This window comes from Haemaphysalis longicornis, unplaced genomic scaffold (genome assembly GCF_048455015.1).
Source record: "Haemaphysalis longicornis isolate Haplotype H1 unplaced genomic scaffold, Haemaphysalis longicornis Haplotype H1 scaffold_52, whole genome shotgun sequence".
NCBI lineage: Eukaryota > Metazoa > Arthropoda > Arachnida > Ixodida > Ixodidae > Haemaphysalis > Haemaphysalis longicornis.
The window spans coordinates 1,297,858-1,317,274 of record NW_027526388.1 but is presented as its reverse complement, the minus strand read 5'-3'; the positions used below and the strand labels follow the sequence as shown (position 1 = coordinate 1,317,274).

Below are 19,417 nucleotides of genomic sequence, written 5' to 3'. Positions count from 1 at the left end.
AAAATAAAAGAAATATGTTAGCAAGCATGGTCTTAAATTACTGTACAATGAAGAAGCAATATTTTGTACAAGTACTAAAATTTTGCAGTTAGGTACGGATCAGTGTAACACGCCAATAAAATATGGCAGCACTAGAACAAGAAATTATACAATATTACATCTGGAAAAACAGGAATAACTACTATACGAGACTTTATTATTCGGGAAGATTGTTAAGCAAAAACGATCTTAACTACTGTTGAATGAACGCATAGAATAAGACAATTTAATTGTTATTGGTAATGAATTCCATAGTTGAATGGCTGCGAAAATGGCTGTTTGTTTGCCGTAGTTAGTGTAGACCTTAGGCAGCAGTAGGTTAAGGCCTTGTGCAAATCTTGTGGGGTTGGTGTTTGTTAGGTGGGAATCTAAGAAGCTACTAACAATTATGCCGTGTGTGCGAGCCCGAAAGATGATAGCACCCAGTTTTAGTTGAAAAGCAAGTTTTAGTGGTGGAATCTTCAGACTGGTGTAGATGGGAAGCGCCGATGCGTTGTAAGGGCTGAATGTAATTAGGCGAACTGCCTGGTTTTGTAAATGATGGATACATGACAAATGAGTAGAATATGTGTTTCCCCATGACTATACGCAGTAATTAAGATGACTGTGAACAAATGCATAGTATAGAGATATCAGGATATGTTTCTGTTCTGAAAATAGCTTGGAGATCTAATTAGTACGCCTATGCCAAAAACAATTTTTTTTGTAAGTGATTTCACGTGGAGATTAAATTTCAGATGAGTGTCGAGTAGAACTCCGAGGAATGTTACTGTGCGTGACACAGGAATGGCGGTGCGTTCAAAGCAAAGGCTTGGAGCTGAAACTGGATGCTTATTAGAGGTATGAAATATTAAATATTTTGTTTTTGTGGGGTTTATCTGGAGTGCGTTTCTATTACACCATGCTGCAATATTTTCGAGGTTTTTGTTTAGCCTTGCTGTTAGGACGTCTAGATTAGGATCACCTGTTAGTATTGTTGTGTCATCGGCGTAAAGAATACAAGTTGTGTTATTTAGGCACGTAGGCAAGTCATTAATATACACTAAGAAGAGAAGTGGACCTAAAATTGACCCTTGCGGAACGCCTTGATTTACAGTTATAGGTTGGGAAGTTGCGTCTAAAAGGCGTACCACTTGGGTCCTGTCTGCTAAATAGCTCCGCAAAAGTGTTAGAGGTGGCCCACAAATTCCCAGTGATTCTACTTTCGAATAAAGAATTTCATGATTAATGGTATCGAAAGCTTTTGTGATATGTGATATCAATAAATACCGCTCCAGCCCAGTGTCCTTTGTCAATGAGCTGTTTAACCTTATCTGTAAATTCTATAAGCGCAAGTTCTGTTGAAAGATTAGGGCGAAAACCAAACTGGCAGTTGGTTAGAAGGTTGAATTTAGCAAAATATGCCATTAGACGATCTGAAATAAGCTTCTCGATTAATTTACTAAAGAACGGAAGAATAGTTAAAGGGCGGTAATTAGCTAAAAAATTACGCTCTGCTTTTTTGAAGACTGGAACAATTTTGCCACTTTTAAGTTCAGACGGAAAAACGCCGGTCGTAAATATGTTATTGCTTATGCTAGCAAGTACGGCGGACACGTCACGAGAAACTAGCTTTATTTTACAAGGGTGAATTAAATCTAACCCGGGGCCAGTTTTTTTTTAATTTTGAATTACATTATGGACTTCGTCAGCTGAGGTAGGACGCAGGTAAAAACTATGGCGACATCTAGGGAGGCATGAAACGTTACTAGCCTGTGTTACATTCACTTTAGAAAAGAAAGTGTTAAATGAGTCAGCAATGTCCATAGGATTCGTTAAAGTCTGCATACCATCGTTAATTTCAGTTATAGAGGAGTGCTCGTCACCCAGCTTAAGCAATTCTCTGATTAGTTGCCAGTTCTTATGGGTGTTGTTACCGTTTTGAAGAATTTTATTTTGGTAGTAGTTCTTTTTAGCTTCCTTCAACGTTGCATCGAGGGTTTGCGAATACTTTTTATGACGAATTTTAAGAGGAATATTGAAGGGCCGAGCTTTAACTTTTTTGTAAAGGTTGTCTCTTTTACGAATGCTGCGTAGGAGACCATTCGTTATCCATGGGTTTGTTCCTTAATAAGCAAAAACAATGCGTACATCAATCATAAAATGGTGTACGAAGTATAATTTGATACCATAAACCGCGCATCGGTATACATTTGAATCTTTCGTAGATACGGTTGCTCACTGCGCGAAAGATCGTCGCATAGGTTCTTTCTCCGTTGGCGATTTGGGGCCTTGAAGGTTTGAAGATTCATTGGACGCACTTTTAACGAAGGTTTTTACGCACTTTTGAGGCAGTTTTGATGTGAGAAAGCTTTCTCGCATCTCTGAACTTTCTTATAGAAGGGATGGTAAACGTTTTGAGCAGGTCTTAAAATGGAGCACCTCAGTTTGCAGCTCCAGGATTTCTTTGAATTTAGTGCTATGATGGCGCATTGCATGTCAAAAAAAAATTTCTGTGATATTTTCTGTCCGAGACATTAACTGCGATTAGCGCGTCCGACATCAGGATCAATTATATCTTGCCAGCCACCTGGCTTCTTAACCACCTGGCCTTATTCTGGCTTCTTGCCACTTTATCGCGACCAGCGGTTCTATTCGCCCGAATAAATGTAGCGTCTTCAAGTCTGTTTTGACTGGAAACTCGAACACATGTCGGTTAGACATTGTCCCGTAGTAACCCGTTCACTCTTAACTGATGACGTCGAAGATGTTTATATTTAAAGGACGTGAATAGAAATTATTGCCCTGAGGATTGTTTTCTTCGTGTACTTTTGTTCATCTTTTATTTACTTTGAAAGCAGCGTTATATGTAGTGTCTACATAAAATAGTGATGTCACTGGACCGTCATTGCATGTCCCGAAGTTCTATTCCAGAGCCTCGCAAAATCTTTGATTTAAAGGACGACGGGCTGGCCTTGTATAACATGTTCCCTTGGACGGTCAACGATGTCTGCCTTTTCATTGATGACGCCTATATTATTTTCGCGTTTCTTAAGCGGTCTCTATAAGAGATGCATGGAACACTGTGCATTTGACGTTATTCTGGCTCCAGACGCAGCCATGCTATCCCTAAGGTTCTGCAGAGCGCTTTGGCTGCCAGTGGTATTCATGTGCGTCGGCAGGATTTCGTCTTGAGGAGTGCAAACCGATTGCATTGAGTGGAAAGAGGGAGTGCGGGAGAGGCTGAATAAATTGTACTTGGATGGCTTAGGGGGACGGGGGAACGAGTGTTGCACCCCTCTGCCGACGCCCATAGGGGTATTCGGTCTTACAGAGTTGTTCAATCTTTTAATTGCCATAGAGCATCCACCGATTACTGAGTCCTTACAAAATTGGCAGCCATTTGATTAGCTTTCTGTTTTTGTTTTGACGCCGTTGATTGGTTTGTAATTTTTCCTATTCCAAGCCATGCTTGCGATAGCCATGAACAACAGCTGGAATTTTGAGTGGAGAATTAGAATTCGGTGTATTCTGATACAGCGTAAGAGTGCAAAAAAACCTTGTCTATCCAATTTTCCTTTTCTAGACAATTTAATTCTATGTATTAGGAGAAAGAGCTTAAGAAACAGCTCGATGCGGATTTCGTTACGTCAAGCAAAATCGCGGGGTCATGCTTTGCTCCTCTTTACACAACATGTCACTCAGCCGTTGTCTTTAAAAATGCAGTTCCTCTTTCAGTCGGAACAAGACACTCACTGGGCCGCCAAAATTCAGGGTCTTTATTATTAGAGTCTGGGAGGAACACTTCTTATTCATGAAGCGTTTCCTGAAATGCTGCCCCACCCGAACGTCACCTTCATCAAGTACCTTGTGGTATATACCTTGATAAAAGTGATCTTTAATTGGTGCTGAATTTGTTTACATCTCGCAAGCGAATTTGCGTGCTTCCAAATATTTGTTTCAGAAAAGAAAGTACACCTCTTATTTACAGGACAGTTTCCTTGGGCGCACCCGAGCTATTAAATAATTTTGCTCACATTAAGTTAGTCGTCCGTATACACGGAAATGTTTGACTATACTGCACGTTGCTAATTGAGGCTTCGCTTTCCTTATTTTGGTTCACATTACATACCCCCAGGTAAAGCGCGGTGTCTCATTGCCCAGAAGGTACCTGTATACGAAAAACTTCAGTTGAAGTTCTACAACTTAATGGCAAGTCTTCAGGACGTCGTTTCTAGTACTGTCTGCGCATATATCACGTAAATGTTCTTGTTAGCGCACAAATAAATGTAATTAAAATAGATACAATTTCATTTCCACAGTTTTTAAAGCCCTATACGTGCATTACCAGAAATGACAGCAAAGCAGCCTAGAGTTTTATTCTTAGTTCTCACAATGATCAAGTGCACTCCCTCGAAGTGAAAGGAAATGTATATTTTGTAGAACTACACCTAACAAATTCTGTTCAGCGTGGTTTCAGGCTAACACAGTTGCATTACACTGTGTGAAGTGGCACTTGTGGGTGAGAGTGGTAACATTAGCTCCGCGTGCTCTGAGCCACGGCAGTGCGACAGCAACATAGCACGTCAGGACGCGTGAACGCGTGGGCAATTTGCATCATGTAAACGCTTCTGTATTTCATTAGGTTTTCTTGTCTTTTTGTATTCAACGAATACATCTCGAAACCACGTATACGTAGTTGTTGCTCACGTATTTCCACGGGGTTGACCAACCCGTATCGGCTGGTGCCGATGGCTTTTCTCCCACCATGAGTCGCTGACCCGGCATCCGCTCACATTATCGAGCATCCATTGTGAAAACACAGGGTTGGGAGGAAAGGAAATGAAACGAAAGACTTGCGCCAGAGGCGCATATAGGTGGAGCCGTGCCCGTGGACGGTCGAAATTGTTTAATTGTTCCAGCCATGGCCCTAAACCATAGACTTCTGAAAGTAACTTCTGCACTTCTTTTAAAGTCCGCTAAAAATATTTCTGAGGGCCCTCAGCTCTGCTTACGTACGTTGAAGGCGAAAGCCTGCCGACACTGAAAAAATGATATCTTGGCAGCTACGTAGAATTTGCGTGCATTTGTTCGCATTCGTTTCTTCGCGTTTTAGTGCGAATGACTTGAACAAGAGGCTAGCCACGCTTCACGCCACAGCGTTCTTAGAATAATCGTCCCCCCTGGCTGGCGTGCTCCTTTTCTGCTCACGCAGCATACGTTCGTCTGTCAGGCGGCACGCACTATTTTTTTCTACCGCCACTGTAACGAGCTGTGCTAGCGCGGGTGTAAACACTAGGCATCTGCTCGGAGGCGAAGGTTAATTTCCCATACGAAGTCAAGTGTGCTTTTAACAGCGCAGTTGTTCTTCGCAGGAGATTTCATGGGATGAAATGTGGTAGCGCGGTCGCTGCGATGTTGAAGTATAGGGTGAGGGATTGTCGAAAAGAGATTTAATTAAATTTAGTTACAGCTAGGACCCGCTGTAGTTAGGTACTACACGGTTAGACAGGGCAGAGGCTATACCCAATGTGCTGCAGAGAAAACGAAGTGAACATCACCCAAGTTCAGAAACATAAGGCCAACCGCACCGACGTCATTTTCAAATAATGTCCACGGCACAAGGTCCACACACCATAGTTCACGTTGAGAGAGTCAACATAAAAGCCAAAACAGTTCACACACATCGTTGCTACTCTTTACTCATGCCTATGTCCGTACAAAGAGGCATGCTCAGCCAGGCTGCATAATCGGCGTCCTGGCCTCTGAACATACGTCTCCCTTCCCTAGAAAACACACAATCGTTCTACCTTAATAATAAGGCACAAGAGCAAGAGCCAAGCACCCTGATTGATTGATTGTACGGTTTTAACGCGCCGCTGAAACGCAGGCGATGATGCCGCGCCGTAGTCGAGGGCTCCGGAATAATTTCGACCACCAGCGAATCTTTAACGTGCGCCGAAATCTCGTACACAGGGGCGTTTTTGCTTTTCGCCTCCATCAGAAAAGCGGGCGCCGTGGCCGGGTATCGAACCCGTAAACTCGTGCTGAGCCCCACAACGCCTTAGCCACTGAAACACCGCGGCGAGCACCGAGCACGCATGCAGCAAGTTATAACAATGCTTTACCGGGACGCTTAGATAGGCAAAGCTATTTTAAAGCACTTATTCTGGTAGCAATGTTTAAACTTGTGGGCATTGTTGAGCAGGAAGATAACATTAATTATATTTGAGGCAAGACGTCGGCACATAGTGTTACTTGCATTGTTCTTTTAAATAAATATGCATGGCTGTCTGACTTGCCCTATAGCAAATAAAAATACGCTGGGAAAAACGAAAGCCCTCCAGGCGCCTCCTCGTGGCAGTGTTTCTAGGTTTAAAGGTAACAAAAGTTTCCCTCCTATGGCGTGGGCAGAGTAACACGACAAAAAAACGTAGCAGTGGCGTAGCACGGCTATGCCAGGATATGCGTAACGTAAGGTTCAGCTGGTTTTCTTAGGTTTCCTGGTTGTTTAGCATTAGCTTATTATCATCCTTACTGCTGCTAAAACGATTTACAATCCGATCCAATCCAATCCAGTCAGGGGCACTCCAGTCCAGTCTACTCCAGTCATTGCTCCTGGCACATGCGCAGCACGGCTCTCCAGGAGCCATGCGAAACGTCTATCAAGCGGCTCGGGCGCAGCGTGAGACTTGGCTACTGCGCAACCGAGGCGCACAGCTGGGCACGCGCCGGCGCCAGTGCGTCTGCCGCGGCTATGACGTCACTCCTCTGGAATGCGCAGACCGGCGAATGTGCAGACCCAATTCTCTACACACCCGCACTCCAATTGGATTGAATTTCCAAACCTATCCAATCCAATTTAATCCAATCCAAATCCAATCCAATCCAATCCAATTTAATCCAATCCAAATCCAATCCAATCCAATGCAGTCCAATCCGACCCAATCCAATCCAATGTCTCGCGCTTGCGCACCACGGCCCTTCAAGGTCCACGCGAAACTGCTCAACCTCTGCCAGTGTAGCTCATGCTACAAAATGAATAAGCGGTAACGGGAGTCGATCTGCTGGCTTTGTGAAGATCTGTCAATCTCTGCCTTGCGATTAGGGAACTCAAGGCAGCTTCGCGGTTAACATAAGCGTTCGGGACGTTAGGTCAGCAAAGCTGGACTAATGTTTCACTTTATCTTTACAACGCCCAGTGTTTTCTGTATCGGAAAACAGGAGCAACTAAAGACAACACCGGTTATTCGCGCAGAGGGGGCATATAAGGATTAGAGTAATAACTTCGCGGCCCACGCCGTTTATAACTCTGATGAAGCGTTAGCGAGAGCGGAAGCATGTATTTAGCCAGTGAAACAAATTTCGCCATGCGGCTGAAACTCTTTGGGTCGTTCATTTAGCAATTCGCAATTGTTATCAGCCCCCTATTTTTACTAAATACTGCAAACGTGGGCACCCAATTCATACCTTCGAACGATCCGCTGGTGATTAACGTCTTCCAAAAGGAAATATAAGAAAGGATATTTTAATCATTCTGATAAGGCAAAATACCGTGTTTAATGCCCCTTCAAAATTTTTCACGTAATTTAGTGACAGAACTTAAGTGGCAGTCACAACTAACTGAAAAGAAAGTTTTCATTTCTCGAGTAGCCAAGACAACGGTGGCTTTTGGGGGGCCCGCATAAAAGTTGACTGGAGCTTGGGGCGACGTTTTAGGGGCGAAGCACCTTAGGCCCTGGCTTTGTCCGTGGCTTGTCCCTTGGGGTCCCTGCACACAGTGTTGCGCATGCGCGAGGAGCATGGCATTGGATTGGATTGGATTGGACTGGATTGGAATTGTATATACTGTAGACACGCGTTGTCACTCATTTACATGAGCGAGTGCGCAATGCCACGGGGGATTTACGGTAAGAACGATCCCCAGTGCTTCGCCCACTTGTCATATTCACTTCGTAGAAATGCGTGAATTTTTTTTTTTTGCTTGCCTTCTACCCTACCTGGAGGTGTGTGATATCTTAGCCTATTCGGGAGCGCTTTGGCGATTTTGCCACTGCGGTTTCAGTAGATAAAACGGAGTGCGTTCGTCACTCTGGGAGCAGCCATCTTGGACTTCCGCGCAGGAGTGCAAGCTGCTGCGACGGTCCGCTCAGGCGTTGACTTGAGGCGGCAGATTTAAATTGTGTAGATCCTCACGGGCAACTGATAATGACAAGTAAGAAATGACTCACAACGTGTGATACAGATTACTGTCATTAGGGTAGTAATCCAACTGGGCATTGCCTGGTACTACCGCAATTACACACCTACATGCACGTGTACGAGTTCGAGCGTGCGCATTGTTTGCGAAGTCATAGCGCAAGATAAGTAACCATGCGTGGGGTATAGCAACTCCCACGACGCCTGTCTGGCGTCATTGTCTACATAAAGTAACTTACTACTTCTTCATTGCGCTAAACCTTGTGTTATGATTCAGCGACTCGTTCAACAACACGTCGTATTGGCGTAATAGTCTAACACGAGTAGGGTAATCCTCGGTGAACAGCCCGAGTGGTAAAATCATAAACGTCACGTTCATAAGGTTCCGTGACACAACGATCACTTTTACGCCAACAAAAATAGTTTAAAAGCCAGCATATGTGCAGTTCGACTCCCCCTTCTTTTAAAATTTGGAACAATTGAGCCAGGAAGATAAAATACTTTGCTTGGAGCTGTATCCAACTCTGACGTAAGCGCTTATTCGTACGTGGCCTACTGCGCACAAGGTCACCAACAGTAAGGCATACAATTCCTTGCATAGCAAAGAGAGCCTATGAGCGCCAAGTCGCAAAACAGAGGCGTCCGCAAGCGTTTGTATTGTGCTGCCAAAAAAGAGGGCGAGGGTGAAAGATGGAGAAGCATTCGGATGCGGAGGCGGCCGGACTGAAGGGGCGCGAAGGAACGGACCAAGATAGGGGCAAGATACAAAGAAAAGAGAGCAAGAAAGTTGCTGGCGGGAAGCGCAAGCTCCTCGCGCCGCCGAGAGTGTTAGGAGCGGCCAGATGGTGTTGAGAGCGTCGACGCTGGCCGAGAAATGAGGTCGCTGCTATGGATGTGCGCTCTCCTCGCCGCCTGCGCCAGTGGGGCTGAGTACGAGACGTTCTGTGAGTAGTGCGGCATTCCGACTTAGGTTACCGTAGTGTGGTTGTCATTAGTGTGTTTGTGTGTATGTGCGTGTGTGTGTGTTTGTGTGTGTGTCCTCGTGCGTACAAGTTTCGTTGACTGCTATGGTTAATTGATGGCGTAGGGCGTTCCGACTGTTAGCGGTAGCGAACGCGGCTAACGTATGTACATGCGCAGTACGCCTCTAAGGTTATTTGTTTGTTTAAATGCTTAGCTTGGCTATCAAATTTCAGAGCAAGAGCTGCTTCTGTTAGTGTTAACACCTCAGAATTTTTCGTCATGAAAATTGAATTTGTCAGTCGATAAACAACAGAAGAAAAATACCTCACACTTCGAGCTATGAGTACATTGCTTAAAAAATCATTTTACGCGCCGACGATTCTATTGGAGGAACGTAATTAATGAAACAAACAAAAAAAAACCAACTCCGCAAACTTTTAGAGATTCAAAATAAGTATATTTAAACTTCCTCTAGCGCTTGTTGATTTGCTGGTTATTCTGCAAAACCTCTAAGGGTCGCTTCTATCATATGGCGTAATAAATAGGGCTTAGAATGTTCAAAATGAAATTTCGTGGTTTTACAACGCAAGCGCATTGATGGTATTTAAGGCATGCCGTACTAAAGTACCTGCTTTAATATACACGTGGGAATCCCACCGTACGCCAAAAAATAGCGTCAAATTAGAAACTATTTTTGATTTTTGCTGCTTATATTCAAGTTTAAATAACTGCAAAGCTCGCCGCATTTGTGAACAATTTTCGCTAATAGGTAACGGTAGGAAGTATTCCGCATTAAATTTTGAATTTTATGTAGCCAGGGTATTGATAACTAGTTATTTATCATTCTTGTAGTTTTTAGGACAAAATGCATTTAGATTGCGCGTTGAGAGAGTAATGTGTAATGGTTACTTTATGATATGTCGTGGTAGGAGTGTCGAACCTACCTGAAACATGGCGTCTAAATTTCCTCCGCAGCAGAGCACGCAGTCATTTTGTTAAAAATTCCTGGTTTTGTAAGCACGTGTAACACAATCATGAACGGTTCTGACGAGTCATGTTTAGGAGATAGCAATTATGTCCGTTTGTAATGCAATTCATGATGTGTCCCCGCAGAAAATAGCAGCCTTTTTTTTTTTGAACGCTTACGTGTTCAGGCGATTTCGTCCGCATTCTGAAGCTATATCTTTGAATGAGCCATTCGCGATCCATTCTTGTTCAAGTCTACTGCGGCGGATGTTTTACTGGTCTAGTTCTCCTGGAATTTCATTAAGTAGAAACTCGAAAGTCAAGTGAAGTTGTCGAGGCTTGAAACGTGTTTTCGTTTCCAACGCTAAAAAAAAAACATCATGTCGAAGCGTGGTTGCTTTGTACAAAATAACATTACCAGTGGAGCTTCCATAACACTCGGAGGAATCATAGTACAGCCGCAGAAATTTTCCCGTAGAAACCAGAGAATTTCATCATCATCATCATCATCACCATCATCATTATCGTGATAATCATGTACGCCCACTGCAGGGCAAAGGCCTCTCCAACAAATCTCCATTTATACCGATCCTGTGCTAACAGCGATTAACTTTTCCGCGCAAACTTCTTGATCTCATCTGCCCATCTACTTTTCTGCCTTCCCTTCCACTCCTTCCTGCTCTAGGGATCCAGCCTGTTACACTTAATGACCAACGGTTATGTAATCTTGCCTTTGCATTACATGCCCTGCCCACGCACATTTTGTCTTCCTAATTTCTGCTAATACGTCTTTCGTACGCGTTTCTTCCCTGACCCACTCCGCTCTCTTTTTGTTCCTTAAAGAGCCCCTGAGATGGATTTGAATGTGGTTTTGTTTGTGTCAGAAATCTACTCTGTAGTTCCTGTAGAGGCATGTCCAAAATAGTAGCATATCCGCTCACGCTAACACAAGGTCTACCCCGACGAGACAGAATTATTTGTTGGCTCGGCGGCTTGCGATGACGTAGAAGTCCGACCTCGTCCAAGGCGAAGCACTCATTTCATATTTGGCCGTCTGAGTTCGCTTTTATGGTCGCGATTTTTGACGGCGGCGGTTCTACCGGCCTTTGCTCATAGCATCGTCGTTACCAAGGTTACTTCACCAAGTGGGTCGCACATGGGACAACGACGCTTGGTAAAGACGATAGTCTTTCTTAGACTACGTGAACAGGAAAAATTTGGTCTGTCTGTCTGCCCGTCTGTCTGTCTGTCCTTCACTCCATTCAGCCAGCCGGTCAAAGTGAAACAGATGCTGCGCAATAGTTTTATATACTCACATGCAAATCTAAACGTGTAGGTCCGGTGTTAATGTTCAGACTTGTGAACATTGTGGAATAAGAACGAGACACTAGCAAATATTAGACAGAAATTCAATACATAAGTGATATTTGCAGTGTTCTTTTATTTAAAAACTTACGGATGCTTGATTTTACCAAATAAAATACTACATCAATTGCAGAAAACCGTCGCCTGCTGTTGCTTGCGCTACCTGACGCAATTACAAAAAATCAAACGGCAACTACAACAAAAGGTTCCAGTTGATTCGTTCTGCGTTCGGCTTGGAACGCTCGTGGAGTAGGGCAACGGGGTTCTATGAGTGTTGTAGTCGGATTGCTCGATTCACGCGCGTCTCCGCCATACGGCCGCGCTGGCATCGATGTACCCGACTTGGAGCAGTGGAATGCCGTAAATTAAAATTGACTTCAGCAAGCCTCAAGCGTGTATCTTGGGAGGAACGAGACGGCAGAGGAACAGCGTGACAGGTGAGCGGGAAAGAAAAGGGATCCATTTACTTGCCAGGTGCGCCAGTCGGCTATCGTCTTGCCTCGACATTTGCAACGAAAGGAGCAGATACGCTGCCAGTTTTTTTGTAGCTAGCTTCCCAGTCCTTACGGACTTTTAGCGCGAGGTACGTCGTATATCGTGATTGCAAGAGTCGACTTTGCCTGCGCAAGAGTTTTGTCGCGGATACATAGTTCCCTGCACCGATAAAGTGTACGCTCGCGATTAGATTACAGCAAACGCACTCCGCTCAGAGCTTCACACAAGCAGAGTCCCTCAAAAGCATTGAGAAACTCTGAGACAAGTAATCTAGTAATCTTAGTTCAGAAAGCGCGCGTGAGTGGATTGCGCAGACTCATTACATTTTCTCCATTTTCCGTGGCCTAAAATTTAACGCTGCTGGCGCGAGAATTTTGAAAGATTCCTGCGTGGGAACATTTTTCCTTCTCACAGCAAATGAAGTTCAAGGGAAACTAAATCTTCTTTTATCTCATTTTAAACAACTCTTTACCCGAAGAGGGCTTTTTAACATCTTGAATTGGGCAAGGATAATCTCAAAAACAAAATAAAGACTCTTTTGTTCTGTTTGTAAACCGAACGCTCTAGTTTTCCATTGCACTTTCGTTGCACGAAGCCATGCGGAACACTTTTCCTGAATTCATGCCAAGTTCATACCTAATCGTGCAACCTGGCTATCTCTAGCTCTTGTCTGCATTTTTGCGTTCGCAGTTCCTTTTATTCTTCCTCGCACTTCTCGGTGCCTCAGGTTGTTATCGCTTTCCCAAATATTCCAATTTCTTTAGTTCTTTATCTTTGTCTTCTCACCATCAAAATAGCAGAAATTTGGTTGGGTTTTTATTGGTGTTCTTGTCTATCGTACAATTTTGTCGATGGAATTGTATGCTAAATATTGGTCGTAAAATAAAAAAACAGCAAACTATTTGGGTACAGCTTTAGGGCTCAGTCTGGGTTTTGTCAACCTCTATTATGGGGAACACACCAATAAACTGTCAACATTCCTGCCTTGGACACAGACGCGTTGACATCGATATGACATCGATGCTGCTGGCCTTAGGTTACCTCAAGGCCTCTGAAGGGTGGATCCATAAGCACAACCACCTCTAGCCTACGCACCAGATTTATAATTGATCGCAATCCGTCAGAGCACAGAACTGATTTACGTGCACGACGGGGACGATGTTCTAAAAACTATTGCATTAAAATATCTGTAGGTGACCAAGTCCCGATCCGTTCGTTACCGTGGTTGGTGAAGACAGCGAAAAAGTCTATGAACTGGTCACATATCCACCCTCCACCTAAGTTGCCTCCACCTGTCGTAGATGAGCGCTGTAATCTTTTGTGGCCATGACTAATCAAAAGGAAAGAAAAGGATTAATAAACACAAACCCTCACATACAAAATCAGATCCCGCCATACATGTGACGGGACGTTTTGTCTTGATTAGAGAGGTAACCGTTCCTCGTCTCAAGGTGGTATGTCATGCCATTATCCTTTACTGTCCATTTATACTCTACTGTCTTCACTGCTACCTCGATCTCCGTATGCATTCGTCTTCTGTCGACACTTTAAAGCGGCCATGAGTTCAAACTACAAGTTTGTTTTAATCGAAAGATTTCCTGTTTTATACTGCTCCTACCGCTTGGCAGGCAGCAAATAGTTCCGTATTAATTGAGAAATTAAGCAATTCAGGTTATAATTTTGATTCTCCCGCCAAATCGTGCGTTTTCGGGACGTCAGAAAGAAAGTCATAAGCGCGCGTATACAGACGAACTTCCACTGCGTGATTCGGCTGCAGCGGTGCTTGCCGTCGGTCTTCCCAGATGGCGCTACCATACTGATGCACGGACCGTTGTCTGCCGTTGCTCTGTTTTTTGACCATATTTGCACGTGGCTTGTTTTTGCTACTGTAGAAAGTAATCGTTTCGTTGTACATGGTTTATCCGCGACAAACAGGGGTGTCACGACTCACGTAAGACAAGTTCGCTTAAGCCAATCGGCCAGAGCGTGTAAGACAACTCGAAAGCGGCGAACTGCTGTGCAGCTAAAACAAGCATAGTGCGCGCAGTACCAAGAACAGTACGGATCGGTACTTCCATGTTTACGTGTGGTTTCATAACCTCCAAAGCTTATACCCCATTTTTCCTGCTATAAAAAGAATGTGCCCTCAATTTAAGCGCAAATAACTCATTCGGCAAGCTTAAAGGCTCTGCCTAATTTGCGTTTGCTTTCGCCGGCCTCTGCCAATCGCAGAGCTGGCTGGTATGACATCATAGATTCTGTTGCGGGAAATGAGCTAGTGGCTCGCATGGCCATTCCCTCTTTTTCTAATTATATAGCTTTTTTGAGCGAAGTGTGTGTTAAAAGGGGTGCCAGTAGGATTTTAACGAGGCAATCTTTCGAATGAACCAAACATGTGTATTGTCTTAATGGCCCCTTTCACGGATAGACAACCGTAATAATTGTCTCAGTCTCAGCCTCGCAATATTTGCCCATTGGAAGTATGGGTTTTGTGAGAAGGTGAGGATCCGCTCACTGGGCTCAGGGTTTAGCAGAGATCAGTATAAATGACTGATGCTACATCATTAATCACAATTAATCAGCTGCCTGTTAGAACGACGTTAGCGATGTACCTGAGGCATTGTGAAGTCTGTCACGTGGTATTGGAAAAGCGAGTTCGCGCTTGAATAAAAACGATGAAATGTTGAGCGTGAGTAGCTGCATACTTTCTGTGAAGAATGTGAGTAGGTCGTGTAGAGTGCACGTTTGAGAAATTTATTTAGTAAAAATTAAAATTTTACGTTCAGGTTAACCTGAACCTAAAATAATCTCGTCTATTTTGTGATGAACATTCCGCCAATTGTCAATTTCAACCAGTATTTGGCCGCGTAAGTGTTGGTAGAAACTCTTTCTCAGAAACAACATTTCCTTGCTCTCTTCTTTCTGAAAGCAAGGTCAAACCAACAATGATGAACGTATCAGTGCCAGCCCATTGAACTTCATCACCAGTACCAACGGGCTCATGATTTTATCAACGCGTACAACAAGCTTTCCTACTTATGTCAAGCAAAACGTTTTCCATAATATGAGCATCAGCAGTTCCATTTTTTGCTTTATCCTCAGATGCAACTCGCAATGTTTTCACCACATTTTCATTAGAAAAAACTTCAGATTTCTTCTTCTTTGTAAAATAAATCCTAGTAACGGAAGTATTTCAATGTTAAAAATCACTCTGTTGTTGTCTAAACTGGACACCAATTATCCAGGTGCCAATACCTCCAAAAACATTTGTATCTATTTGCTGCTGTTACGTTTGTCTACCATAATACTGTGCACTATAATAACATATTATTGGGTAAAAATAAATTACTGGCCTCGAAATGATCATGTTGTTGTGCATGTTATGTTCTATTGTTTGTTGCCTTGTTTTGTATGTATTTTATTTACTTACCTATACCCACCCGGCAAAACATCTCGAGAGAGACTGCAGAATTTACAAATAAATAAATAAATAAATAAATAAATAAATGAATAAGTAAAAATAAATAAATAAATAAATGCGTGATCACTGTTTATGAAATTTGCAAGACAGTTCTGGAAAGAAGCCTTGGAGACTTGGTTAATCATGGGAACATAAAACAAGGCTGAGGTAATGGAGGAGAAAAGAGCAGAGAACACTGGCTCTGACTACGAACCAAAATTTTTTGCGAGCAATTACGAAAAACGCGTCCCATGCTAATGGCACCAAGCAGGAAAATGACAATGAAGAGAAGATACCTCTGGTACCACCTATCAAATATAAGACAAGGCTTGCTCCGATATTCAAAAGAAATTCCTGAATGCCCACAAAACGCTTTTTAGTTGCTCGCCAGCGCCTTTGTTGTACGCTGGTTTCTCGCACTCGTCGTAGGCGCTGTTTTGTGTCGCCACCCATACAGTTTGTTTGAATACCCGTGTCTGGCTCGTGTTTAGGACCTCTTCTGCCGTCGTTTCTACGTGAGCGTAGGAGGTAGCCTTATGGCTTCAGCTTTAAATTGTGCCTATACACAGCTATGCGGTGATGCTTAGAAAAGCTCCGCCTAAATACAGTGTAACTCTGCTGTCAATGCTTCTAAGCATTGCTTACAACTTCTATGAATAGCTTTTAGAGCACCCTGTTGTGAAAAATAGGCCATTTATCGCCACTCGGTCGACTCTGTTTCAGCGAGGAACTTGAGTCTTTGCATTCCTACGCTGAGCTACCCCAACGTTAATGTGGACAATGTCTGTTTTGCGGTCGCGTCATATAGTTTAACGGATGAGATTAAACACAGCCCGAAAGCATTTTCCGAAACAACGAGTATTCTTTAAAACCTGAAAAGAAAAATATAAATGGAGATTATAAGACTTTCAGTTGTCGTTATAGTTATCTTATTCACAACCGAACTACGAGAGTTAGAAAACACTTCCGCTCTGAAGCTATCAGAAGTTACTTAGGCATTTTATTAAACAGATTTTTCACGGACCCGCAGCAGTGGCTCAGTGGCTAAGACGTTGTGCTGCGGAGCACGAGGACACGGGTTCGATTCTCGGGTGCGCGGCCGCTTTTCTGATGGAGGCGAAAAGCAGAAACGCCCGTGTGTACGAGATTTCGACGCATGTTTAAGATCCCCAGGTGGTCAAAATTAATCCGGAGCCCTCCGCTACGGCGTGCCTCATCCCTTGCGTTGCGTCGGCGCATTAAACCCTTCAATCAATCAATCAATCAATCAATCAATCAATCAATCAATCAATCAATCAATCAATCAATCAATCAATCAATCATCCAACCAACCAACCAACCAACCAACCAACGAACCAACCAACCAACCGACCAACCAACGAAGCAACTAACCAATCAATCAATCAATCAGTCAATCAATCAATCAAACAATCCACGAATCAACCAATCAAAGGATCAACCAGTCAATCAATTAATCAATCTACCGATCAATCAATCAATCAATGTGATTTTTTGCTTGACGAAGTGGGCGGTTGTATGTGAAAAACTTATAAAGGCCCCCATATTATTTTTGGTGCGTTCATTTGCATCATATTATGTATCCCACGCGTGTGACAGGGACACGTGAACTACATCTACATTGCGCAATGGTCTGTAACCAATTACCAAGCAAAACAATATTCTGCTCCCACAAAACCTGCTGACGCTTACGAAACTTCAGCGTAATACCGCAAGAACGTTCCCCGTCTATCTGACGTAGCTTTTCATTTATAGCGCGACAAGTACCACGTCCTATGGTCGCTACGGTGCGCAATCACGGTAAAAATGGAGCAGAGATAGGCATGAACGTTCCGCTGCGGAGAAGGATACTTGAAAAACCCGGGAAAAGCTACGTCACGCGTGAGTGCGTTACACTCAGACGAGAATTTTACGCACCCTGAAACCGCGTCTCAGAAGCGGCGATTGAGTGCGGGCGGATACGCCGTTTACAACAGTCGTGTCGCAATGCCGCGAAACGGAGGCACGGAGCCAGGAGCGAGCGATATCTACGTATTGATAGTCATCGCACGCCCTAGCGGTCGGGTCAGTTATTTTGGCTCCGGGACGTTACGCTCTCTTCTCTCTTGGCACCCGAGGCTCGAGAGACGTTTGGCGGGCCAATAAATTACTGCAAAAATGCGCCGTCGAGTTCCGGGTAGAGGAGTGCTGTTTCGGTTGCTCCCGGAGTGAAAACAGACGACGCTTTTAAGGAACGCCCGTCACCCACGTGCAGATTCTTTAGGCGTACACCAGTTTTCGTGTATTTGCTTTTACAACCGGGTTGCTCCGGAATGTGCAAACATTTTCGAGTCAAGTGATTTGCGTTTTTCACAAGTTTTAAAGGCAACTACATTAGCTAGGACGCTCCGCGGAAATCTGTACGCGATCGTATTTTTCCCAGTTTTACGTTTGGTTACTGAGTATGCTTGCCGTTCCAGTTCTTTGGAAGCGATTCGGAGAAGATAATATACGTGGAAAGTGACGGCGACATTATCTACCATAATTATCCGAGAAAGACAAGGGAGGCGTTGATTCCAGGTGGTCGACTTCGTGTTTTTATTTGTTGCACCCGCTAGGTAATTTATATCTGATGATCTGGCACTAATGGTTCACTGTAGGCCCGAGTAGCCTCATGTTTGTAATTCTAAGTTTCCTTGGAATGCTATCTTGTTTAACAAGAACTGGGAATTTAGCGAAACGCCGACTAGTATTTGAGTGCTATTCTGAAGTTTTTGTAGGAGAAAAACCCCTAAATTGGTGAAAAGGTTTCCTGTTGTCCATAAAGCAGACCCATGTACAATGCATGTCAGCCCCCGGATTTCGTAGTTAAGTCCAAATGAATTTTCTGCAGACTGTGGATGGAGTTCAACGATTGCCCAGAACATCCTGCGGCATTAGGAGTGCCCTCAGAGGGAATATACGATAGTATTGCAGACTGTCGTTACAGCTATCCCCTTCTGCTATGAATTACACTGCCATCTCAGTATTCCAGTGAATCCCCACTGCTTTTGTATGATTGATGTTGTATAAAAAGCAGAAAATAACAAGCCTTCTTGCAGATTAATGTCCCAGACAAGGTCTTACTTTTTACCGAAGGCTTATTTCACTTGTCACGTGTAAAACAGATACACATGTTCCAGAGTGCTTGTTTTCCCATTGTGTGAGTTACATTTTTTTATAGCTGTGCTAATAAGTCGGCTAGTAAACATCATAGCGGAGTTAATGATGCAACTGCGAGTTAAGCTTCCCACCGACAATAATTGTACAAACTACGTATGCTGAAAACAGCCCTCCCGCCGACGTTGGCTATGTTCCTTCCAGATTCACAGATAAATGCTATGAAACACATCACAGATAACTGCTATGAAACACATCACGTCGTGATTTACAGTTATATTCATGCTGTTTATTTACTTGGATTGGCCCATTTCCTTTCCTTATTTTGCGAATCATCTCTTCAAATATGCCTCTTCGAGCACTCTTTGTTATTTTTTTAAATAAAATATTTAGCTTTTTAGCGACCTCATTTGGCTGGAAAATACTACTACTACTACTATTACTACTACTACTACTACCTCTACTACTACTACTATTGCTACTACCAACTCTACTGCTGCTACTACTACTACATATACTACTACTACTACCTCTACTACTACTACTATTGCTACTACCAACTCTACTGCTACTACTACTACATCTACTATTACTACTACTACCTTTACTATCACTACTACTAGTTCTAATACTACTACTACTACTACTACTACTACTACTACTACTACTACTACTACTAATACTACTACTACTACTATTCCTACCTCAATTACCTCTTCTACTGCTACTACCTCTACTACAACTACTACCTCTACTACTACTACTACTACTATCTATAGTACTACTACTACTACT

General features: G+C 43.4%; 1 protein-coding gene across 2 annotated transcripts in view; it reads left to right on the top strand.

Moving 5' to 3' along the window:
* Positions 1-8,992: 8,992 nt before the first annotated feature.
* The window catches only part of LOC144140839 (papilin-like), a 41,684-nt gene continuing 31,259 nt past the window's right edge, over positions 8,993-19,417 (top strand). For both annotated transcript variants that reach the window (XM_077672347.1, XM_077672346.1), the window contains exon 1: positions 8,993-9,161. In XM_077672347.1, coding sequence (XP_077528473.1) covers positions 9,092-9,161 — 70 coding nt within the window. In that variant the 5' untranslated portion in view covers positions 8,993-9,091. The remainder of the gene's footprint in view (positions 9,162-19,417) is intronic.